The sequence below is a fragment of the Ornithodoros turicata genome, chromosome 6 (genome assembly GCF_037126465.1).
Source record: "Ornithodoros turicata isolate Travis chromosome 6, ASM3712646v1, whole genome shotgun sequence".
NCBI lineage: Eukaryota > Metazoa > Arthropoda > Arachnida > Ixodida > Argasidae > Ornithodoros > Ornithodoros turicata.
This window is the reverse complement of record NC_088206.1, coordinates 67,992,398-68,018,196: the sequence shown is the minus strand read 5'-3', so window position 1 is coordinate 68,018,196 and position 25,799 is coordinate 67,992,398. Positions and strand designations below refer to the sequence as shown.

Below are 25,799 nucleotides of genomic sequence, written 5' to 3'. Positions count from 1 at the left end.
ACGCCAGACTGCGCGCTTGGTTATCTATCCTTGAATCGGAGACGCAGACGACGGTTTCTATTGTGCGAATGTAAATATTATTCCTTTTTCCTCTAATTCGACAGCGAGGTTTGTTAACCTTTCAGTAATCGCTGAAATCGCAAGTAAGCGCGAAGGTTTGTTTGAAGCCAAAACGAAGAGACAGCCTCGCTGTCGAAGCAGACGACAGATGCGTTCGTTCGCAGATGGGCTCGGCGCATGCGCGAAAGTGGTGAGGGCAAGGCTGAAGAGCGTATCTGTGAATCGGAGCGAAGACTCATGGCAGTATCTGAAATATGCGCACCTAGATAATGAGGCGCGATCGCAGTTATGAAGATAATGTTTTAGATTAGCGGGCGGTGTTGTGACTTTAGAACATGTGTGCGATTATTTGACTTATGAATGGGTGCCAGGAAAATGTCTACACGAAATTATGTGCGTGATGGCAGCTTTGACATAATAGCGCCAGCTACTAAACGCCGTGTTTGTGTTTCGACACTTGTGCTTCGATAGTTTTTCGGTGTACTGCAGCGAAAATGATGCCGCTATGTCTGGGAAAGCATGAATAATAAATAAAATGCGCTGATGCCGGTTGTGGGTAGGCAGAATGTGTTCGTAACACCCTAACCCCAGACCCGGATTGTGTTCAGGGGTCGCCATGACGTGCAAAAAACGAGATAATGACGTTAATCAGGTTAAAAGGGACAAGCAGAGGAGAGCGTGAGGACTATATATACACTAATTCAAACCCGACCGAGAACGACAGCAGCTTGGTGGCATTGTACGAAGTGCTTAGACACATTACACACGTTAATCAAGGTGTGCCATGGGCTGAGGTTTGAATATACATTGAAGATCCCTCATGTGGACGAAATTAATCCGCATTAATCAACCTCATTTCACTCGTGATCAGCTCAGCGACGTAAAACCATTTTCCGTTGACAATATTAGGACACTTTTATTCCAGCCGTAATTTATCTCGACGTGTGTCGCCGTTAGCTAGCTGTCTTCTACGAAGTTAAATAAAATTTTAATGACACCTCAGTTGGCAACCCTGGTTGAGCGCACCATCGAGCCTGGTAGTACACTTATGTCCTGCACTTGCGAAAACAGGGGTGGTGCGTGCGCTACGTAAGATAGCATTGAACCCATTGCGCATGCGTGGTGGTAGCGAACGTGAGGACAGCTTGCGAACGCACGCTATTTTACGGATCAGCGTGCGTACGCTAGAAGCTTTTGCGGGAGCATGTCGCAGTATATAGCGTCGGCTGCTCTTTGACTTTAGCGTTCCTTTCGTTATGATAGGAAAACAAAGTTATGTATACTGAAAGTACAGTCAAATATTACAAAAGTAGATTCGTTCATTTCGTTTAATAGCGTCATGTCATTTCAGCTATGGAAGTCGTCCGACTCAGCTGCAGATGACCGCTTGGCTACTCTTTGGGAAAGAGCTTGCGAACGGCATCCCGGACCCGGAATGCTAAACGTATTTTCGCTCCTTCCGCCGTTGATCGCGTAGCGTCTTCTCGTAGCATATACGCAGAACGATAGGGTTCCATCCAACAAAACTCTCTATCATGATCATATCAAAGATAATACATGATAGGCGTCCCATGCCCCAGAATCGCATGTACCATTACGTCGTGGCTTCACTACACTTCGATATCAGCGTCCGTTCAGTCTTAATCTACATTACAAACACAACCTCATCTGCAAGTATGAAGCAACCTGCGCCCATGATATCAGCCTTATCATACGCGAGTGATATCTCTTCAGTTGACGAGGGTGGGATGTCCGGGTGTTGTTTCCCGCTCAAGTTGTTTCATCTTGCAAGTCATCCTTCTAATCTTGCTTTCTGGCCGAGAAACGTGATGCTTCCCCGCAACTGCTGGCTGTGGCGTTCAAGATCGGCATCGTTGCCCAGAAAAGGTGTGCGTGGTGGATCGGAGCGGTAATGCGAAGCTGAATGCTTCAACTATTCCATTGCCTTACAAGTAAGTGCGAATGTGGACGTGTCGTCGCTGCATTATTCTCCCTACAACTGCTCTCTTGGGATATATTGTCACATGTGTTACTACTATATTCCCAAGAAGAAGCTGTGCCAAACTCAGCGTAACTTACCTGTTAACGGTTACCTGTTACTTGTTAACGATTAAAGTGTGCTTCCCTCCTCGGTAATTGGGAGCTGCAGCTTTCTCTAATGTGGTTTCAGACGTCCCGTGCACCACCCGTATGTAATTCGTTGCCGCTTTGTCTTCGAGTAAGCATTATATTGAACTTTGACGTAGACGACGTTAACATTTGTCATGACACTTCTTCTATTTTGTGCGTGTTGAAAATTCACATACGTTCCAGTCAATTCTAAATTGGATTCATAAAAGAAAACGTATACTGTACTGCTTCCCATTATTCTTAGACATATCAACAGGCTACATCCAAAGACATCGCCACCGGTCTGGGTCATGCAGCGAGGGCCATTGCGTTAAGTTCTGCAAAACCTTTTAATGGAAGACTCCCGCTGTATGTCTGATCCCTGCAGGCCCATAGACCGACACATGTAGGCCTAGCAATAACAAAGTACCTGCGTATACTCTATAGAGTCTGAAACCCTAGCGGCACGCGCGAGTGACACGAGAATTATGATGACCACCATATACCGTTATATGTTGACGGACAGACAAAGATGATCGGCATTGTGCCACCCATTGACACTTGTCTCGAATTATCGAATCGACGTCTATAGTACGGGGCCGTGCAGGTTCACAAAATGAGGGAATAGGTCGGGTTTCCCAAATTCCATCTTGCATTTTGCCTTGCCTTGCACATGCCTTGTGCGGAAGCCATGCACTGTTTCCGAGCGCAATGCGTTGCATTCATTTTAACCCGGTTGCTAGCTCACATCCGTATGTCTGAGCTACCTGCTGCAGCTCTTCCTCTTTTTTTTGCTTGGTTTCTAGTTTATAAAATTCTGGGGCAAACGCCAAGTAAAGGCAAACGGGGAGATACCGAAACACATTGAAGCAAGCTGACAACACACTGCTGCCGTCGTGCCACGGCAAGACGGGAAGCTCCTTCAACGCTCATAAAGATGCCATTTTCTGGTCTGATAGCAAGTTGTGTAGGGATAGACTAGGCACTGGCGTAATATTCGCAACAGCGTACGGACCAGGCTCCTGCGTTCGAATTTGGAAAGCTTCTTCGCCTTTTGCATTTCCAGCTCACACACATCAGTTTCCTTCCTTGAAGTTACTGCGAGGCAAACCTCGCAGAGTGAAGCCATAAGTACATATCGGTGTTCGTACTGCTATGGAGCACCAACAGTTCAGTGACCTGCAAACTCAAAGAACATCGACCTTGTTCTCGGAAAGCGCGAGTCCATGCTGCGAACAGTGGGACGTGGAAACAGAGTCCTGGGACTTACTCGACGGACCACCACCAGGTGGAAACTTTGAAGACCGACGTCCAACAGCTCAACATCAGAATACGTGCGCGATGACGCAGCAGAAATCTTCAGGGTAAAGTATGCCGCACTTCTGATGATGCTACTGTCATGTATGTAACTGAGACGCGATCATGCAGCGGAACCTTATCGAGGGCTGTTCCGCTGTGTCACCAAGCGTTGTGTTGGCTCCGCCTGTTGTAGTCACGATGGGAAAAGCCTCCTGTAGGTGAAACACAGCGTGCGAGTTTGCCCAGCTGAGGGTTCTCTAGCACGAAAGCACGGTGCAGGCAGGCTCCTTTGAACGCGTATTGCGCGACATGGTATCTTGTACACTTGCCTTTCTCTTGCCTTTCAGTAGAAAGGCAAGAGATTGCCCCAAGGCAAGGCATTGTCCCATCCTCCAGTCTTCTATGGAAGCTTACCACGAATAACGCACGTTCACATCATGCATGAGATGTAAATATATTTTCTGTGCATGTGAATAACACTGCAATGCGTGTAGTAGTAGTTGTCCTATACTTGATGGCTGTACGCACCTCCCATGGTAGTTCTTCTTGATGACAGTACACACACGTACCGGTATGTACGACAGAGCTGCTGTTTGTGTGAGGGGCCAACCTCTAGTGATTGACTACTATAAGTGAGTAATGTATATGCTAAAATCTGTCAGTTTGTGATAATGATCCAATAAATATCCCGTTCAATGATAAATAGGGCGAATAGGGTTAGTTCGACTTCGTCCTAACTCACATCTACATTTTTTTTTCTCTTTATTACATCACCGTCACTATCGGGGCGAAAGAAGAGAATGGTTCTTGCAGCCCTCGTCGTCAGACATTGCATCCCACCCACACAGTTTTTACCTTTACGGAGTAATACCTCGGATGTCTTGGTCGTTTAACGAACGCATTTCATCACTGGTGCATGCAGATCGGCATGAACCTCTGTAAATACGCACTGTATTTCTCTTGCGACAGGCTAGCGTCGTCGACTGATCGTTCGTTACCGGACGCCTTCGATCCGTCGTCCTACTGCCCAGATTTCTCTCAGATCTTCGACGATTCTTTCCTCTTCTGGGACCCTCCGGACAGCTGCGATGACTCGAACAGGGATGGCTTGCAGACTCCAGCCCCGGAATGGGTTGACGTCATGTGTCCTCCCCAACACCTCTCTGACGTATGCGTGTCATCAACCTTTCTGGGCAGCGTGCAACATTACATCCCACATCTTTGCATTCTTGCCACAGGGTCCGAGCGCCAGTAACCAGTGCAGAGGGGGAGACCGTCTGGACGTCTTCGATGCTCCTTCCCCACCCTCCTTCCACCAGTTCCAGCCACCCAGTTCTCCGTGTCTGAATGACATGTCCGCCAGCTGGACGGTACGTTGGCTGCTGCACCACGATATCTGTTAGGCCATCTCGGCCGTTCTACAACAACTTGCGGTGCAGTGGACTGCAGTTGACGCGATAGTTGTAGCCAACCAAAAATTGCATGTAGACAGACATAGGAAAGTGTAGGATTCAGTGGTCCGGCGAACGTTCCTTGCAAGAAAAGCGGAATTGCAGCAGTTTTCCCTCGTCGCCAAATTGTTCTGTGGTGTCGTATTATTAGGAGGGTGTCCAGATCGTACACGCCAGCCACTGTTCCATTCTCGTATCTCCTTTATTCGACCTCTTCTTCTACACATCGCACTTTCGCCACTATTTCGAACAGAGACTGTTCTTCTAAGGTATAGGAGTAAGACAGTATAGGAGAACAGTCTCTGTACGAAGTATGGACAGCCCCCACAGCTTCCCGACCTGAAGGTTTTGCGTCAACGTATAGGGGGGACAGGTAGACGAGGGTAATGGTTTGCCCTATGAATATGTCGATTTCATTACCCAAGGAGTACGCATATACTCAGTTTATTTCTCACTGTGGTTCAGCTGGACTTTTCGGTTCGTGTGGGGAGCTCACCCCAGGGCGTTGCCACGGCAACACGAAAGATGCAGATGCACACCGATGTCACTACACGAAGTCAAACCATCATGGCTCCTCCAGCAACACCGACCGCGGTGTCGAGGAACCTCAACATCCAGTTCACCTCTTCCCTGGCGCAAGGGACCTCATTGCCAGAGTACCAGGCCAGGCAGAACACGTCATTTAGAAGGCTTCACTCCGTGTCGTCTACGGCCTCACCCGCTGTTCAGTGCTCTGCTACCCAGGCAAGTCACGTGCAGGTAAATGGGTCCCTATAACTGGGACGAGAGGACTAGTGTTTCGTTACTTTTATTCCTGTGATGCGTGTTCGCGTATTTTCTTTTTTGATTTTTAATTTTATTTATATAACGTGCTTAGACGAATTTTCGAAAGAACAGCCGAAGACTCATAGTTTCGGATCCTCCGAGAGTACGTGACGTCACCGGGGGCTCTGGCGTGTGTCTCCTAGCAACAACGCGTGTCTCCGTTCTCCCCCTCACGTTGCAAGGCTGCCAGCAGCTGCAGTGAGGAGATGGAAATCAGTCTTCCAGGAGCGATTTTTCCAGTCGCCCTGCAGATTCGGCACCTTATGACGTCATGCATTCCAAAGCTGAAAATTAATTTTAGTATAATTCCGCCTGATATAGAGAAACTATATTTTTTTAGAGAAAACAGCGGGAGAGACTGATATCGCAATGACATATGTTCGGTAGCATTCTGAAGATATGAGTTTTAATTTAATTTAATTTACAATTGACTCCTATGTTTACCCATGTAAGTGGACTAAAGCAACCTAGGGGACCTTACTACAGTGAACTAGAGGAGTACAATGGAACAACAGCTCTATCCGTGTGGTTATCGGCGGTGCTGCAATCGACGACTACGAAGACGCCATAGAGTTCCTGTAATGCCCTTTGCATCATATCTGATACGCGTTGTTCTGTAAGGCGCACTTCCGTCCCAACTCACTCCTCTCCAGTAGGAATGCCCGATGGAGGAGACGCGAAATAAAAATGCAATTCTAATTGCAGTTAGAGTTAATTACAATTAATTGTTCTCAACAGAACCGAAGAGAACAAAAAGCTCGATTCGTTAACTTGCTGAGACGCAGACGACACGCTTTGCGAAGCATGTCCGCGCATTGTAGCTAGCGATAGCAGTGCCGCCGCTACATTTTCGCCACTTGCTCTGACACCCGTGCCGCAGATCTCTCCGTTCGTTCCACTGCCCTCTTCTATTTCACTGTAACCATACGGAATAGCCGATCGCAAGTCATAGACACAGGGGAGATGTTAACTCCTGCTCTTATGGTTGTGCATCAAGGTGTAAAGAAACCTTTGTCTTAATATTCCGAATACACGCAAGAAAGGCGACGCTCGCAGCTTCGCAGGAATGTATGTACGTCGCCCGTATGTGGCACCCGACTAATAGACCTCTACCCGAGAAACGTCATCATGACGTTGGTAGACAAACTGAAACCGAAACAAATCGGAAGGGGAGGGCTGGGTTCCACGAATGGGCACTTGGGCCTCCTATATTGAAAGAAAAGTAGGACCGAAGGTCGCGTCCCGTTCAGGGACCATGGTAATCCCCTCAAGACTGTGGCTTTCGGGCGCGACCTTGTTCGCCCCCCCTAGCTTCCAGCATAGTTCAACTCTACCAAATTGGTGGCGCTGTCGAACACTATGACGTCATTTGTTTACAAACAGAGAGAGGTCTATGAGAACACCAGCGGCGCACGGCGGTCTTAAATTTGTATTTATAAAAATGTGTTTAATAGATTACTACAAACGATGATCGCCCCTCACTTCTGTCGTGTCGTTACCTCGCCGGACGAACCATTAAGCACGCAAGTCTTTGCGTAAAAAGACAACTCCGGTCTGCGTGCTACACCTAGCACCATTCAGGAGAAGATCTCAGAGTAGACACCCAAGGTATGGCATTCCCGAGTTGGCTTCGGAAAGGTTTAGAGGAAGCTTCAGGGAACCATTCAATGCTAGCCCCCCCCCCCCCCCCCTCTTTCCCGTTCTTCACTGATGAAAACGCTGTCGAGGCGTGAGTGGCCCTCATCCTACGTGCTAGACTTTTTCTTTTATCTTTCCTTTGCGGTGGGAAAAATTTAGTCTTTGGCTGGGAGTTGCTTTTTCCAAATTCTTTCTTCCAGTCCAAGTTCATCTGTCCTGTGGGTAGTCATTGCCGCCAGTTTCAGAAAAATAATATGGTGCCTGATGCATCTATCTTCGGCCTCGTATTTGGTGCGGACGGTCACAGGGGCAGTTCCCGGACAGTTTGTGAGAACATACGACGAAAACGCTTCTACGGCGTTTCCTCAAAGACGAAACCCATGAAAACGACGAAGACGATGTGAAGGAAGCGGAAGCCGTGATATGGTGAACTAGGACCATCTTCCTGTCGAGGTCAGATAAGGTAGAGTTCAGCAGAAGCTCACCGGATGCGAGCCTTATTGGCCACACGGCAGTCATAGATAACATGCTCATTTGGCTCCAGGTCATTTGGTAGGGCCCGGTTAGTTGTTCACACGTCGGCGGAGTCGCTCAGGCAAATGTCTACAGGTTATGCTGCAGTGCTCCGGGAAGCCACGACGGGACGAAAGCATCCAACCTTATCGGCTCACCTTGGGAGCCACAGTACGCGCGGGTCTATTCATGCATGTCACAAGGGTTGCGAGCCGCAACGCTGGTGCTACCGCAGGGTCTGTGGCTGGTGTATCTGGATCTCACTATGGCAGCTTGACATCTCTGAAACAAAGGAAACTAACACCTTATAATGTGGTGGGAAAGAACTATTCCGGGTGCACCGAAATAACCCTTAAATTTTCACCAAGTACCTGTAGTCTGAATGGCTTGTGTGTGCCTTGTCATAAAAAAGGTAGCCTACCTATAGATATAGGCCCCTTTACACCTATTCTAGCTCTAGCCTACGTATTGGAGAGTAAGTCCAGGGGGGTTTCTGTGCGTACCCGTCAGAACATGCGAACAGTCCAGAACTCAGGAAGAGTTGCTTCGGAGGCGCATCTTCCCTTTGTTCACAATGTGAGAGGGTGAAGGAGCACAGTGCCGCCTCATGCGTCGAAGATGAGCTTTAACTTGCGGAAACAAAACAAAAACAGACGTATCGGGTGACGCTATCGGAACTGCCCTTATCTTGGGTTGCATTGTTTGTTTTCTTTTAATCTTTTTCCGGGGCGCAAGGGGCGATAGTGTGCTCTTTCACCCTCTCACATTGGCGGTGAAGGAAGGACGCTTCCCCGAAGATGCGCAATAAACAAAATAAAGGGAGAAAAGGGTGTTTTTTTTTTTTTCGGACGATCTATCGCACGGATTTTTGTTCTGATAGCGGAAGCGATATCAGGGGAACGAAGGGGGGGGGGGTGACTAGATGTTCTTATTGAGACGACTTCGTAGCTTTTATAGTTATGAAGGTAATTATTAAAAGTTAGTTAGGACATTCCCTTTGGAGTTTGCTGGAGCCCACCTAAGGAGTACTCACTGTTGCCCCCGTCCACCGCGAAAGATTAATACGCAGATTTGACGGGAGACCGTATGAAGGAGAGAGTGTATCGGCAACAAAAAAGGAAGGCCAACTTCAGAGGCCGGCTTCCCGTAGCATCTCAAACAGGCTTCAAATACATTCTGAATACCAACTCTCGCCCAGCGACTAAGGCTGTTCAGAGGTTGCTATACGTGTCAGTTTCGGCATGCAAGAGTCCATGACACTGGAAAGCTGTAAGTGGAATAACACAAGGACGCCTCTGAATACGCGACGAATGCGAGTGCTAGGGTCGCCGATAAAGCGCAAGACGTGTCACGTAAAGGCGCCGCACAGGCCATGATGTCGTATCATCATCCGAGAAATAAACTCGCCGGCTGCGCATTGCCACAACGTATGCCTTCAAGTGGGGTGCCACGCACTCTGAACGCGAGCGTGTGTGTGTGTGTGTCAACACAGAAAAGAAACGAATGTCATGCCCTAACAGGAAAGTTATAAGGCCGCGAGCAGGATGATTCTGCTCTTGGAGACCCTGAAAGATCACGTGCAGGCCTGTGTGTATTATCATCAAGCCAAAAGGACTACACATGGAGGTAGCCCCTTTTACACAAACTCTATCTTACGTACCAGATAACAGCGCTCCAAAGAGAGATTGCTTTTTGTACACAGACTGGAGATCGTATTGCCAACTGTAGAATGGGACAAGCGAAGGCTTGCCCGCATCACATATATCAAAAATAGACTTGATATCTAAGAAAAGGCCTTCCCGGAACAGCACCGCAAGCGGTACTGCCCCGGCGGCCTTTTTATCGGCCGTGCATTTAAAGATACAGCCCACCCGGGGGCGGACCGCGTTATCAAGGGGTAGTATATGAGGGACCGGCTCCCCTTCGCCTCCCTTCACCGCTTACGCGGGTTTGAAAGGTTACCAGAGCATAGACTGGACTGGGCTATTGCCAACTGTAGGATGGGACCAGCGAAAACTTGCCCACATCACACTTCAAATATAGTACTGTTCTCGCCTTAAAAACTGGACTGGACTGGGAGACTGGAGATCTAAGGAAAGACTTTTCAGGAGTGTATTGGCATCAAATGGAAGGCCGGCCACAGGGGCCGGCTTCCTGTAGCAACTCGACTCGACTCGACTCGAACAACATTCTGGACACCAACTCTCGCCCAGCGACTGAGGCTGTTTAGAGATTCCTATACGTGTCCGTTTCGCCATACGATAGTCCATGACACTGGAAAGCCGCAAGTGGGAGAAAAACACGGGGACGTGGACACCTCATAGGTTGACATAGAACTTGCCATTGTCCACCAGGAAGAACGTATTGCCAACTGTAGGAGCGATGCATACCTGTGTATTGGCATCGAGGCGGAAGACCAGTCACAAGGACTGGCTCCCATATAACTATCTGAACAAGCGATGCATACCGAAGCGTATGTATATATATATACATAACAAAACAAAGCGCAACCAACCAGCGAGCTGACCTGCCGATATCATCAGCGATTACTTTCGACAGTGTGCAGTATAAGCCTTGTGCACGCGCCTTCCTTGTCATTGCACTTCGACATCTGCATTCAAGCGCATGCACCATGTCCGCACACAAAAGCGGGCTGACTCAGTAGTGGTACCGTGATGCGACACGTAAGGTTTGTTTCCCCAGCGTGGCGGCATATTGCACGTGCCGCAGGCATATAGCTGGGCGTCCTCACTCATGAGGACCCTCATGAAGACGCCTCACCCTCACGACGATGAGGTGAGGGTGAGTGAGGCCAGACCACGCTGAACGTTATTCACGAGGACAGTCGTGAGGCACTGTCCCTCATGAGGCCCACCGTGAGGGCCCTCATGAGGTCAGTCGTCGTGAGGGCATTAATACGTGAGGGTACAACGTATTCCGTGAGGAGCCTCACTGATGAGGCCATGAGGCCCTTTGTGAGGAACCTCACAGATAAGGCCGTGAGACCCTTTGTGAGGAACCTCACGGATGAGGCTGTGAGGCCTTTCGTGAGGGACCTCAGGGATGAGGCCGTGACGCCTTTCGTGAGGGATCTCAGGGTTGAGACCATGAGGCCTTTCATTAGGGTCTCACGGATTAGGTGATGGGTTCGGGCTCCTCTTTGCTGATGCCAGACACTAACGTTACACCTCAGTGTGACAGCAACAACTGTTACCAAATTTATCCAATCACAGCACGAAACTCTATGAACAGTTTAATGCCGCGTAGTATCATTAGTACAAACTACCGGCACAGTAGTTCAACGCCGACGTGTCATGTGAACATGACGGAACGTTCTTTTAAGGCCAATGTGCCTCCTAGTGACTTGAAGACACGTCAGGCCATGAGGGTATTCACGAGGCGACCGCTCGTGAGGATGAGGGGTCGTGAGGCCATGAGGGTCCTCATGAGAAGAAGGTACGTGAGGCCATGAGGGCGAGGTGAGGGCATGTGAGGATGGGGACTCGTGAGGCCGTGTGAGTCCTCACTATGCGAAAGTACTTGAGGCGCCGTGAGGACATGAGGGCCCTCATGAGGTGAGAACACGTGAGGATGATGACCCTCATGAAGTGAAGTTACATGAGGCCATAAGGGTTGTGAATAGCCTCATGAAGTGAAGGCATGTGAGGATGAGGATGGTGAGGCCTTTCGGGATCACGATGCCCTGAGGTGAGGTTTGTGAGGGCAAAATTTAAAATGGAATGTGAGGGTGAGGGGGACTGAGGTTTAGTTACTGGTGAGGAAAATTTGGTGAGGGTGAGTGAGGCCGATGAAGTCTGTGCTTCGTGAAGTGAGGATGAGTGAGGCCCCAGGAAAATGCCCACCTATGGCCGCAGGGTAGGTGTGCGGATAATTTGGACCACCTGGGGTTCTTTCACCACGTGCCCCGAAAATCTCCGACACACGGTGCTCGAAGCAATGTTTACCTTCTTCACAATGCTACCGCCCTGGCCGATCTTGAGCTCAGCAAGCCAGCACGTTATCGACTGAGCTACCGAGGACGGCGGGCTTATATATAAATCTAGTCCCGGTTGTTATTACTATTATCCTTATTATCATTGTTGTTGTTTTTTGTTGTTTGTTTGTTGGTGGTGTTGTTGTTGTTAGCTCCGAACCCTAGCAATACGCACATTTTGTAGCAAAGACAACACTCCTACGCCCCCTTCTACACAGTGTCCCGCGCGAGATACCAGGCCCTCTTACGTGCGAGTTGGGAAGTATGCCATACCCTACGTCCCGACGTCTCACTACTCAGTCACGGAAGACAACCAATCAGGGCATTCCTCTGGACCTCAGCTGGCGTCATTTCCGGTTCGTCAATTTCCACTTAGTTTGCCGAACGCTGTGCCCTGCAGGCTGTACGTCCCAAATGGTAAGTCGGAGTACAGTATGAAAGCCCATCTATTTGCAACCCACTGCGCCACTTTAGATTTGCAGTCCGCTGATGGAGCGCTGGATCTTAGCAAGAACCGTCTGGGAGGCGTGCGCTCTGCGAACGCCAGGGAACTCCTTTCTGCCCGGAGGGCAATGCAGCAATGTCACGTGGGACACAGGGTTATCCCTATTCGTCAGCCCAGACGAGTTGCTGTCCCTGTGGTGGACATCTCGCAGGTAGACCCTGACGACAGAGCATCGTCACACGTCCTTCCAGAGGCAAACCTTCAACGCTTAGTATCAGGAGGGATAAGTGATGTTGAGCTTAAGGAGAAACGTAGCCCAGTTGGTACGCTTTATGGTGCTTTGTTTACGAGTTGAAGCAACGCCACCTAGATAAACAAAGCCTGATCAAGCCTAGATAAACAAAGCCTAGATAACAACAAAGCCAAAGTTGAACGAAGCGACTAGGTCATTAGTGAGTTTTAGTACACCGTTGGTAAAGTTATCGTCTCTATCGGAAGCAATCGCACTCGTGCGTGACTCAGGATCTTATCCACTGATTGGTTCCGGTTGATACGGTGAGACGCTAGCCCCGTTATCAACGCTCTGCTAAAACTCTCTATTAAGACCCGTGCTCTTCGGCGGCCATAGCTCTGGAGATGAACCGCCATCAGCCATATATCGGCAGCCATCTGGTGGCTTCAGAAAGCCTGTGTTTTAAATAGTCTGCGGTGATTTGCTGAAACAGGTGACTGAGTGAGAGGAGGCAGGCCTTCTATATCTGTAGGTGGCGTTGGTTGTAGACTCCTGCCTCTCTCTTCTGCTATCGAGGTTCAAACTGTAAGGGGGGCGTCATCGATGATTGGTTTTCGATGGAACAATGTAAAGGTTACAGGTACAAAGATCACACCATGCGAATAATGCCAAGAGGCCTGTGCCTGTTTATTGATGATCTCTGGAGATATCTCCAGCACTCCCAGCTATTCAAAGTCGAGCTCTTTACAGTGCACTTTGATTTCTCTGATGTCAATACTGCAGTACTGCAGCTAGACGTGCGCAATGCATATATTGTTTCGTAGAGTGGGTAGCTTAGTACTTAGTCGCCGTTAGCTTACCAATCCCTGCATTAGGTCTTATTCAAGAGTACAACGCTGATTCATAGAACTTACCATTAACTTCAGAGAGTCGATGTTATGCAGCGGAGTACAAGATGATGACTCTGAAGATCGGACCTTTCACTGTATGCTGCGTAAGTTCCATTACGAGTGCCACGCAAGCACTACGTTTGATCAATATGCGTTGTGAAGGACTATCTTAACGGTAAGTGTCACCCGCTTTCTAGCTGGATGATGAAACGTCTTCGCGACTTAGCTGCAAGTTCAAGATCATCTTCAGCAAGCGGTGCTTAATAATTTATTAGGATATCTGGACACAAATGCATGCTACAAACGTTTTACAGGAGGTTTATCTACGAGTTTGATACCTACACCGCTGTGAACGAAGCTGAGATGCGGACGTCTTGCATTATCGTTCCGTTTCAATCCCTCAGCGCCTTCAGATGCGAGGATACCTGGTTGACAATACAGGTAAAGCTAAAGGATACTCGTTCACTTGTGTCTTCGCTTGTACCGAGTACCCTTGAATGCTACACCAGGTCCAAGCAAGACCGTTAATCTTCTATGGCCGTCGAACAGAGAAGTCGCCAGCCGACGTGGCCGATGCATCGCGCTTGATCCGCGCAGCCCACTTGGAGTACTTTCCCATTCATAAGGTACGCACTGAAGACTACAACTGAGGACAGCGACTCGAATCTCTTTTCTCAGATCCAACTCCATCCGCTCGACGCATCGCAAGCGCGACAGAAGCTGTGGCAGTACAGCCCAAAGTTCCATGAGCTGATGCTGCGGCACATCTGCGTACCAGAAACGAGATTGCGGCATCCATTACCACCACATCCTTCCAGAGGGCGGTGGTGTCAACCAAGACCTCGCGCTCGACCATCCAGTGAGTATCTATAGACACCAACTGTATGTTCCTTTTGGACTTTTGCAAAAACCCACGCGATATTTGCTTGAGTTCGAAAAAGTCTTGTTGTGGATGCCCTCCTCCATTCCTCGAAGGCATGGAAGTGTGCATATATTGCAGAGTCGGAACGAAAAATTAAAGCAAATATAACATAGTTATAAGCATCATCGTTGCCCAAGCAATGATCTGAAAGACGTCCTTCATATCATTGATTCGACTTCTTGCTCCGCAGTTGTCAACTATAGTGTGGCAGAAGGTGTCTCAAAAATCATTTTGGCGCGAAAACAAGTTCCCTTGAATATTATAGGGAGCCACTGCCTTAGAGCGTTATGGCAACACAGCTTGGACTTCGGCCTGTCTTAAGCATGACTTCTGCTCTCCACTTGCTTGCAGGAATAAACCAAAGCAGGCAACCAGCGTCAGTAGCAGCACGCCCCCTCCTGGCGCGAACCGCAGGAAGTGTGGCAAGTTCAGCATGCTCATGTCACGTCAACTGTCGTTCCAGCGACACATGTTCATGCGCAAGAGCTCGCGCACCGTGCGACAGTCAACGATGTTCCTGCGCAGGATGCGACAACCCCCTCAATCACTTGCTCACTGTCGGGGTCAGCCTGCAAGAAGCGCGTGCTGATCTGTGTCTCATGGAAGGAATTTATCGAGTAGGCTTACAATCTCTGGTGGTGTCTCAGCAACCTATAATGTCACTCGTGTGCTCGTAGGTCCGCGACCTGTCGTGGTACCTGTACCAGGCGGTTAGACTTCACTGCAGTCCAGAGAGCGCTACAGTTCGAGAGTGCATTCCTGGACTGAAGCCATGTCCGCGGTGTGGGGTACCGGCACAATTCTCGTGGTGCACAAACGCGCTTTTCCATGACGCCACGGTGTACCATTGTCCGAACTGTGCCCGGTGTAACTATGGAGTGGGAAGACATTGTCTGGTGAGCACCCGTTGACTCGTTCTGCAAACTATGTCTTTTGTCTCGTTCAAACCAGGCTTACTATTCTCGTGAGTGTCCCCCGTAGCTTCCACGAGACCACTTGCCAAAGGCGACTAACTACATCTTTATATAGACCATTTCACTGTTTGCAAACAAACGGCGCGAACCGGAAGACAGACGGGGAACAAAACAGGTTAACGTGCGCTGGCGCTACCTGGCGGCCCTGACCTGTCAAGAGGGTCTTTGCAAACAATAGCTGTAACCGGAAGACCAATGGGACGCACGTCCAGGTGTCGCGCGTTGGCGCACCCTGGTGTCGCCAAAGGGTCTATAGGGGTAGTCTGTAGCAGAACTGGTTTCGGTGTCTTCTGCAAGCTTCTGCGAAGGCGACGTCCGATTGCAGACGACACATGGCGTGCAGCTGGCTTATTCCTGGCTACTTAGTACACACTAAACTGCACTTACCTTTTACAGAAATGCAACGCGTGCTTCCACCTCGATATCGGCAACCAGCATTGCCCCAGGTGCCGACTAAATCAAGTACAGTCCCAGGAGGCCCCCGATTCCACCACACCTGTACTTGGTTGAACAGAGAAAAGCATCCGAAGAAAGGAACTCTCACGGCGAGCCTGTCATCGACCTAATGAGTCAATAGCCCAGACGTATCATATGTTTTCGGTGGAGGTGCAGCTCATGCTTTTGTCACTGCTAGTCGCAAGGTTGCATGCTTTTTTTTCGTTATAGGACTACATAGTTGTGTCCTACCTCTTTTGTTACTAGACAAGTTTTGTCGTGCAGCTGTTGGGTTTTGTTTGCTGGGCTCTAAAGATGGTGACTTATTTTATTTAAATCTATGTAAATGGTGTTACATTGTTCAGCTTGCGAGAAGCATACGTTTTCGTTTTCTTTCTTTGTGACATATAACAATAAATAGAGTTCGTTGAGTTGAGTGTACAGTAGCAGGAGTTGAGAGAGTATCGTTTGTGGCACTTTTCTTCGAGGCATTGTGACCCGTTTCGTACAGCATTCATAAAATCATGACTACAAACACTACTTTTATAACATAAAACAAGAAAACAAAGTTATATCTCCAACGTTAGCAAATGGTGTCCATGGTCTTTTGATCCAGTGGTGGCTACAACAAGAAAAAGAAAAGAAAACTGGAGCAGTAGTGGTGCCTTGCCGTTGTTGGCCTCTGAGCTGTGGGCAGCGTCAAAAAGGAAACTGTGTATTCGCACAACCAGTCGCCAATCTGTTTGCCTGGAACTGCGCAATAATGGTGGATATCCTCGTTGGACAGGATCTACCAGCAAGACGTCGTTAAGATACAACGCTTAAGGCGTTCGGCCATACAAACAGCGATAAAGCGGCAAGCACTGAATGGAAATATCAGCCATATCACGTGACGCCCGTAGTCGGAATGGCGTCGGAGGCATAATCTCCTAAGCTCTACTCACAGTACGCAATATTTCTTGCGTCCCTGCAGACGCTGAACCCTTGAGCACGACCTGTACAAATTGCACTCTGCAAAGAAATTGCTATACCCTCAAAGTCCCCCATAATCATTCGTCCAGTTCAGCAATTTATGGTAAACACTGGTGGACGTGAGTTCTATGGGTCGAAGCTATTGTTGGAGGCAGGCGCGTCTCCCAGGGGCTTATTCTCGATTTCAGCACCCGTTGCAGCAGGAGATCCTGTCGTTCCTGGACACTTGCAAATGGGACAACCGTTCGTAGACTTCGTTTTAACGCACGGGGCGTGGCAAGGTGTGGCACCCAGGTCTGGACACTTGGTGCATCGGCAAGAGAAGCATCCTGTACTGTCTTGTTCAAAGACGCAGCCGTAGCCTTTTTCAGGGGAGCACGGCTTGTTTTCACAAGGAACTGTAAGGCAACGGTCATATTTCAGAATCACTGAATAATTTTTATTCGAGGCGATCAGTCAAGAAATCACGGGATCTACAGAGTGGAGGTGGGAGCGACGGCATAAGTCGAGGCTACAAGGAAGGTGCTGTACGGAAGGAGGCGTCCTTACGGACCACGGCATTGGGCGGCCGCTTGAGATAGTGTGTGTAGTGCGCTATGCTGTGGTTGAGAGAGGATGGCATAGGTGTACTGAGAGCACATGTACAGCTACGGTCAACCTTAACAATAACACTGGAAAAAATTCGGTCTCATTTCCGAGCGCGATAACAGCAACCCTTGGGGGCACTGGGGGAATGTTAAGTGAACAAAATACTTGCGTTAAACTAACAGAATAATTTTGTTCAATTACGATGTCCTCACGGCCCCAAGGGTTGCCCTAATCGCGTTCGGGAACGAGACCGCATTTTTTTCCAGTGTTATTACTAAGAGTGACCGGAGCTGTACATGGTGTTTCTACCATGGGACAGCAGGTTAACAGCGATGACATTATTGGACTTGAGATATAGCCTTGCATGTACTTGAGTCCACGTAGTGGAACTATATAGGATTGATAAAGATTGATATTGCATCACGTCTAAGGTGGTGCAGCTGCGCTTGTACTGCAAGAATCGTTTCATAAACGCGCAAGGCAAAACGCCGAGTCAGATTTTACAGGAAAGCGATATGGTTTTGTATGATATCGAGCGGATTCTCGTTGTTGTCGTTGCTGGACTCTCGCCCTTTCTCCCTATCGAAATTGCTTGGTCCCTGGCCCAATCCAGCCCAGCAACGCTCTGCGCTCAAAGCTCTTCTGACATTTCTGGACACCATCGGACTTCGATCGTTATTGTGAAGGGGCTCGTTATTTTATTCCCCCAATTCCATCCAGCAATGGGGTAGAGTATCGCCTGTGGCGATGAAACTCCCCACTCTCCAAGGTCGCAAATAAAGTTGTTGTTGTTTCGTTGTTGTAGACTAAGGAATTAATATGAACGCACGCTCTCTATGGGAATTATAAATGCTTTGTGCCTTTCTGTACGGGTACCATTGCTTGGTTACAAAACGTCTTATAATGAGGAAGCTTCGTATTTACTATGGAACACGACACTTCTATGCAGACCGCCCTGTACACAGGAGATAACGTAATCTGGCACGCTGCCACAAATGCCGTCTCTTTGTTAACAAACGTCTCCAAACCGAACGACGTGACGTGGTTTGTTTACCATATAAATACGTTAGCCATGTCCCGTCAAAGAATGACTCACCGCATTTGCACATGGGGCAGTTATCCGGATGTGGTAGGATTTCCTTGCACGTGTAGCCCCGGTCACAGTTTGGAATCGGCGGGCACTCCGTGCTCTCCGTTTGGGCCTCGCTCACTGGCGTCTGTGTCGTGACTTGTGCTTCTGTCTTTGCTTCGATTGTCGTCTGTTTAGGTGCTTCCGTCGTCTGTGTTTCGGTTTCTAAGAAAAGAAATATGCATCGAATTATATGTCAACCGTAGGACGTAAAACATGTACGTCAAAAGGCATGGTTTGTTCCCGAAAGGTCCAATTTGTAAGAGTTTTGCTTCCGCACGGGTGGACATTCCCTGATTCAGCGATGCCGTTGTCTTGGAAACCATTTAGTTTCTTCACCGTAAGGGGGTGCCAGCAATGCGCTAACGGTTCCGTCACCCGGTAGGAGGTACGGTTATAAGAGGCATTGACCGGGAACAGTTGATCTGTACAGCTATTGGCAGAAGTTCGAGGATTTTTATTTTCTTTTCATGATGCCATTACAATATTGTGACGTACTCATGACGTAATCAACAGGAGGCAGCAAGTGCGGAATCCCTATAGCTGTTAGCTTGCTCGACACCCAAAAGAGCCTTCGTGACAGCTCTTTTATTTGCACCTGTCTGCCTAGCCGTTATATGCAGGGTATGTTGGCTACCTCTTCCCCTAATTGAATAGAATCATTGGAAACGAAAATTCTACAACGCTCTGGACGATTCTAAAACGACACGCAAACCAAACGGCTTCGGAGAGTGCCAATATTACTACGCATGCTACGTATTGCATATCAGAAATTCAGAGAAAGAAGACAGAATGAAGCAATGGCTAACGGTGCGCGCTTATGTGTCACTTGGCTTGGCTTCGTTTCGAAAAAAACACACAACGACCATTGAATTAACGTCACGCGATGGCAACGCATTTCGCTCAAGGCTCTTCGGGGTAATTTCCACGAAACAACTTTCCTTCGTAAACACAACACACTTGCTACAGTGCCATGTACTCGATGAAGTTATATACTGTCATCTGTGTCTATTTCTGTAGACTTCTACTTCCCCCCTTGTGTAATCCGTTTGGGTCGAGAATAAAACGTGCTTCGAGTAACATTTGCATTCTGAAATGCCAGCAATGCTCCCCACGAGTCTTCAGGGTACTATTGTTCTTGTAATGGGTAATATAGTATCGATATGGATAGCATAACGAACAAAGTATCCAAAATATATGTATACTAAAGAGGTTGTAACACTGTGAAAGTGGTTCGGTATATGTGTGGTTCATTGCATTATGTACGCATTGTACGTGACATATTCTATACATTGTACACCGTACACATTTACGTTGTACTTGTAAGAATTACTTCTATACGTGTCATATTAGCCTGATACAAACCCTCGAACGCACGTACGCGTCGAGCTCTGACGTCGGGGTAGTGAGATCTACGGCCATTACCGTTGGTTCTTGTATGCACGTGACCTCTCTCACGATGCCTTACTGGCAATGACGTCACAGTCGAGGGAGTTTCTGTATTCGCAGTGCCAATGTTCCCTTCCCTTTAGCACTTGACCCTTCATTTCTATGTGAAATGAAAATAAATACAATACAATGTTCGTATATTTCCTGTTCCTTAGGCTTGGAAGGTTCATCGGTAATTTAAATGTATTTAGCGTTACTTAGGAAGAAGTGCCACAAGTCCTACATTATAGTTGAGAACCGATGAGTTGAGCGACAACGCGACCTGCCGAGATGGTTGGTAACCCGACAGATGCTGTTTCTGCAGCATCTGTCGGGTTACCAACCACGACGCTTGGCTTTCTACATTGAATCCGGAGCGTCCCTTCAGTTTACGGCAAGTATCACTTCTTCCCAATAGTGACCAACATCCTATGGGTCCTGGGTCGAGGTAACATCTTCATCTTCTAATGGACCACAAGGCACTGCGGTGGTGGTGGTGTTAGGTCTCGCCGTTGTCGGTCTCACAGAGGTGAACAACGTCACGGTTAACGCCCTGGGGAATGTGCTTCCTGGGCCGACTTCTAAGGGAACTGTACCGACGTATGTCTGAAAGCGTCTGAGGAAAACCCAGGAAGAACCCCCCAGACACTGCGCTGGTAATCGGCAACAACGACCCCGAGGCCTATGCTGTGGCAGCACTTCTCCGTGTGCCTTGGTATTCTTATTTGGCCGCCCAACAGTGAAGACCCGACATCGCAGTCCCACCTACATTTTGTGCATCCGACTGTATCGTGCCGTCTGCTCACAAATCTCCATCGCCTCGCGAAGTCGCCAAATAGGCTGTAACACCTGCCCATTCTTCTGTCGATCTGTCTTGTCTGTCGCCGGAACACAAGTGAGCGACACCGCCATCCTCGGTCCTTGGAACGACGTGGCCAAAAACTTAGACAAGACCTGCGCTCTGTTGTCAACTCTTTGCAATCGACTGCCCTGCTCGATTCTTCGACACTGCATGGATGTCTTCTCTTCTTTATTTCTCTGCATTCCTTTATCATCGTTATCGTCATATCATACCCTCACACTATAGACTCAACGGGGTAGTGTCCCGCTCGTGGAGCTGAGAATCTCCCCACATCATTACCATCATCGGCAGCATGATTTTAAGCGGTATTGCTGAGTTACAATGCTGTGCTCTATAAACAGCACCGTAGTAACGTGGTAAAAAAAAAAGGAATCGCGATTATTGCAAAAATAATAATATTTGCAGGTAATTCAACTATCCGGAAACCGCATTCGAACTCGCACCTGCACTTTGGAACTTACCCCCAGGTAGCCTTTACTATACCCGTGTTCAACGTAAGAGCGGCAGGTAATGTAGTCCGTCGACACTAACAGAGTTACTCCGCGGGAGAAATTATAGTACAGCGCCACCAGATGTCAGTTGTAAGGCTTTATAGTTTCGGTGCCTGCACAGTACTTGTCGCGACATAGAGTGACAAACTATTGCAGCCAATGGGAACAAGCATAAAGACAACATATAATGATAAGAATTACAGTCAGCTGTACTCCGCATACAGAGAGAGGCGCATACGAGAAGATGGCGGACGTCACGAAGATTAATCGATTGATTGATTGACATATAAAAATATGGAGATGTGAGACCCGAAGCTGATTTACATGTTTTGTTATCGCGCATATGTCGCGTTTCCGCAACGTCATCAATCTACAAGCAACGGCTTGAAGCGCGTAGGAGCACTAGGCTGTGACGTCACGCAAACGCCTAAGCCCATCCCAGAAGACGTCTTTAGATGCGTGGGCGGTGTTCAACTGTAAGAGCTGACTCGTCCCGAAGTACACGGTTGAACGCAGTTTAGAACCCTTTTACGAACTTGGACGTGACTAAGAGCATCTATATAAGAAGTGAGGAGACCTCTTCAACCCACGTCCACCCATTCGTTGTTACTATTATCAAATGCCCGCAAATGGTGTTGACATTTTGCGCACGGTTCTCACGAAGTTTCGCCATTCTGAATGATTCATTGCGGAACACCCGTTCAAGGTCTCCCATATTGAGGCCACTCTTACAAGAACTTGTCGCGACTCGCGAACGAACGTAAATATGGGAAGGTATAATTTCCCAATCTCTAATCCGCTCTGCGTGTCAGCTAGACTCGCGTGTTTTACCGGGGATTTCCGACCGTTTCTTCGCGAGAGAAAATAAAAAATAAAAAATAAAAATAAAAGTAAAGCGATTTAGATTCCCATGTCTGCGGCACGTGCACGATTTACATGCGCGTGTGGAAGATGTGTGAAAGAGTAAGACGGAATGCGGTAGCCTGGAATGTTGTCTGGAAAAATGCCTCGTCATGGGCGCGGTGTGTTACATGGGAGGTTGAATTTTAATGTTGGAGCTTTTTCCGTGACTGCGAGGTTAAGGTGACCTATACGAATCGTAGACGGTTAGAAATCCAGCGAACCGGTAGAGATGTAGGAAGGGAGTTGCCTCGGGACAGAAGCTGCCGATGTTTCGAACAGAGACTGTTCTTCTTCTCTCTGAACAGTCTCTGTTAAGACAGTTAAGAACAGCCTCTGTTCGAAATTGACTAGAGTAGCTTGATGGGCTTGTTTTAAGTATCAGTAAAAACTTGTTGATAGTGGAGCCTCTGTTTGTGTGTCTTCTTGTGTCTTTGTCCCTGTTTTGACTGCTCCTTGTTCTCTGAGTCTGTTCGAAATATCGGCGGCTTCTGTCCCGAGGCGACTCCCTTCCTATACGAATCGTAGAATTTTATGGAAGGTCCGTCATGCTGCGTGGCATCGCTTGTAATGAATTTTAAGAAAGCTCCGTATTTCGCTGGCTGAAGATCGGAATCAACCATAGAACGAGCAGGATATATGGCGTGTAATAATTGAAGATGGTACTATCCTGCGAGGCTGACTCGGAGCCTGACCACCTCCAAATACTGTAATTCGTAGCAAACTGTTGCGTGTGAATGCAGCCGCATCGTCATCGGAATAAGGGATGCAAGGTACATATTACAAGGTATATTGTGGAAGGTAAATTTGCCTTGAAAGATGACTGGAACTGGCACAGAGGATGTGTGCTTGGTGTTCAACTCTGGAGTTCGGAGAGAACTGAACCTCCACGACAGACGCCACACAAGCACCCTACGACCTACGGGATTAAAAAGTTATAACGTAAGGATATCAAGTTACGTGAAATGGCTCTGAGCCCTGCGTTCCATATAACTAACGAATAATTGAAAAATTAATGTTTGGAAATCAATTTTGATGCATTGGGTTTTGTTTTTCTTGTTTCGCTTTCATTTACGTGTTCTGCAGTACCCTGTCCTGACTTTGTCAGAACTCACATCTCCATATTCAATCAATCAATAAATAAAAAGAAGCAGGAACATTTTTGGGAACATTTTGGAACATTCACGGGGAATCGGGTGCGAGAATCGTTTTTACGAATACCAGATTTCGTTCCATATGCTGCACGATGAGACCAGAGGAACAAATCGGTTAATTGGCAGTCATTTTTGCCTAGTATTTCTGAGGTCATAAATAGTCAGTGCTGACACGCAGCAATAGATTATCAAGTCTTCTTCGAGATGATGCTTAACCTTTTGATCTTTTCTTCTATCTGTAATTTAATTTCGTTAAGTAATTGATAACATGAACGTTAAGGCGATAACTCAACAGAGTCAACCACCACGTGAAAGCCCTGTGGTCAAAGCTCAAGCCATTTCTTTTTTCTCATGTGGAGTATGGGGCGACAGCACTGAAACAAGTTTGAATCCAGTACATCTGCACCTACTTGAAGTGCTGTATTATTAACGTCACATTTCCTTCTTATCACTCCAATTTCACTTTCAGCAATATTAGGTAACCAGTCACGTTTTTAGTGTAGACAAAATGCTAAAGTCACTATACGAGCTCTAAACTATATAACCCGTACATTAAAAGTAACTTCCCATATAATAAAGACGCAACGTCCTTATCAAATGATATAATTGCAAGGAAACAGGTTCGTATCCTTATAGTGTCGGAACAGCCCGAGCGAGGATCTATTTTTACGGAGAAATAATTCCCTCTATTGGATATTCCCGCTACTGGGCTTGAATATAAATGCACTCATCGCAAAGGAAGTCCAAGGTTAAGTGCAAGCTAAGGATTTCCCCCTACTTTCGTAATGTCCTGTTCCAGAATGCGCGTATGAGTTCACGCGAGTGACATTTAAACCAATTTTCGACACACCGTGTGCTGACAATCCGGAGATCGTGAAAATCCCAGCTCGCCGGATGTCCGTTTCCTCGTTCAGAACCTGGGTTCATCCGCACGCGGTTGCCAGACGGAAATAAACATTTCCCCCGGTGGTGGTTTGAGTGGGCTATCGGTAGAATTGACATTAAAAGTTGAGAACGTCCCAAATACAACAGCTCTTTCCGTTGATGGTCAATGACGTTTTCTGTGTGTTTTACCTGCGTTAATAAATCGACACTACAGACAGGGACATGTAATAAAACGTGTCTTCCGGTTTCCCACGGGTCTGTGGTGACGGTGGTAATTTGATGGCGGACACTCAGCTTGAGAGTGACGTAAAATTTGAATTCGTCGGAATACAAAGAGAGCTATAACGCGCTCAAAACAACATACCCTGTCGATTGAAATAATATTTCGTTCCAAAGAAGTTTCTCGACGATGACGTTAACAGTGCTTTGAGTTTGAGGTAGAACACAGGACGGGAAGAACACACGATAGACTCATCAAGTTTCTCTACGTTTGTTGTGTTGCATGGGTCACATTGCAATTGCGATTTCTAATACATCGGGTACACTAGCCGCGTAGTTGACACGCAGTGTTTGGTTCATCGATCAGCAGAACGGTTCAGCTACCGTTACGCGAGTCTCTGCTCCTGCTGTAAGCCAAAAATAACCAACGTCTATCGACCATTGTTGAAAAGTACTTTTACAACCCTTGAAAAGCAGTCCAACGGCGAAGCAGACGACAGCACATCGACTGTCGTCTGCGATAGGCGTGAACATTTTCCGCACGTCTCATCACGAACACCACGCCATATCATACGCGGTCATACGACAAGTTGAAATAGAATAACATCACCGTCACGATTCAGTTGTCGCAAACAAGAGACAGCGCAACTTTGAGGCTCACCGTTGGCACTAGCATCTTGCGCAGACGACAACGTTGCGACGCAGAAGGCCGCAAACAGGAACGTCACGGTAAACCGGATCACCATGATTCCAGTCTACTCGTAGCAGAAGTTAGCAAAGCGACTTTCTCAGTGAGCAAATGCTTGTCTTTTCGGCCTTACCTCTGCGGAGAGGATGGAGAGAAAGGGAAAGCAACTCGTTCCTCTGAATCATCACGACGTCATCGGAAGAGGTCAACACACGAAGCAGACGACAGGAAGAAGGCGTCCGCCAGGGCGAGGCTTTCCGCCAACAGGACCTTGTTCTTTCGTAGAAGACCGAAACGGGGGAGGAATTTTATGAACTGAATAAAGTTATTTTTATTTATAAAGGAGAAACTCCTTTTACGCTTGCAGCACAGGATGTAGGGACCAAAAATAAAGAAGGTATATTGTAAAGCGTAATGTTTCTCCTCGTGTCGGTCACAAAGAACGCATTATACGCAAGCCCAGAGCTGTCGATTTTGAAATGTTGTGAGACTTTATCTTATTAGATTTTCTTACAAATTGTAGAACAGCAGATACGACCGCGTTCAACGCCTTTGAGAAACGGATATTTCTAGGATACTGTGAACCGTATCTTACCGTATGAGCCCGTAAAACTCGGGACCGCAGCTTGATCACAAGGAGAAGTGCTTTTTGGTTCATACCGCATGCTCTTGAAGTAAGCTAAAATATACCATTTG

General features: G+C 47.7%; 2 protein-coding genes across 3 annotated transcripts; one reads left to right on the top strand and one right to left on the bottom strand.

Moving 5' to 3' along the window:
* Nucleotides 1-1,800: 1,800 nt before the first annotated feature.
* LOC135397154 (uncharacterized) lies at nucleotides 1,801-16,230 on the top strand. Its single transcript, XM_064628520.1, has 15 exons — nucleotides 1,801-2,012; nucleotides 3,236-3,533; nucleotides 4,438-4,636; nucleotides 4,707-4,838; nucleotides 5,385-5,678; nucleotides 12,108-12,306; nucleotides 12,364-12,657; nucleotides 13,493-13,560; nucleotides 13,654-13,712; nucleotides 13,771-13,897; nucleotides 13,966-14,082; nucleotides 14,135-14,315; nucleotides 14,730-14,995; nucleotides 15,056-15,274; nucleotides 15,749-16,230. Exons 2-15 carry the CDS (start codon nucleotides 3,325-3,327, stop codon nucleotides 15,860-15,862), a joined length of 2,478 nt encoding a protein of 825 aa, XP_064484590.1. The 5' UTR covers nucleotides 1,801-2,012; nucleotides 3,236-3,324; the 3' UTR covers nucleotides 15,863-16,230.
* On the bottom strand, nucleotides 16,098-25,260 carry LOC135397156 (uncharacterized). Of its 2 annotated transcripts, XM_064628521.1 has the most exons (4): nucleotides 25,077-25,260; nucleotides 22,969-23,076; nucleotides 18,444-18,641; nucleotides 16,098-17,157 (listed from the first exon to the last, which is right to left on the bottom strand). In XM_064628521.1, the coding sequence occupies exons 1-4, from the start codon at nucleotides 25,159-25,161 to the stop codon at nucleotides 16,886-16,888; spliced, it is 663 nt and encodes a 220-aa protein (XP_064484591.1). In that variant the 5' UTR covers nucleotides 25,162-25,260; the 3' UTR covers nucleotides 16,098-16,885. The 2 variants fall into 2 exon arrangements, with proteins under 2 accessions (XP_064484591.1, XP_064484592.1); XM_064628522.1 differs by lacking the exon at nucleotides 22,969-23,076 and having other exon boundaries at nucleotides 25,077-25,257.
* Between the last annotated feature and the right edge of the window lie 539 nt (nucleotides 25,261-25,799).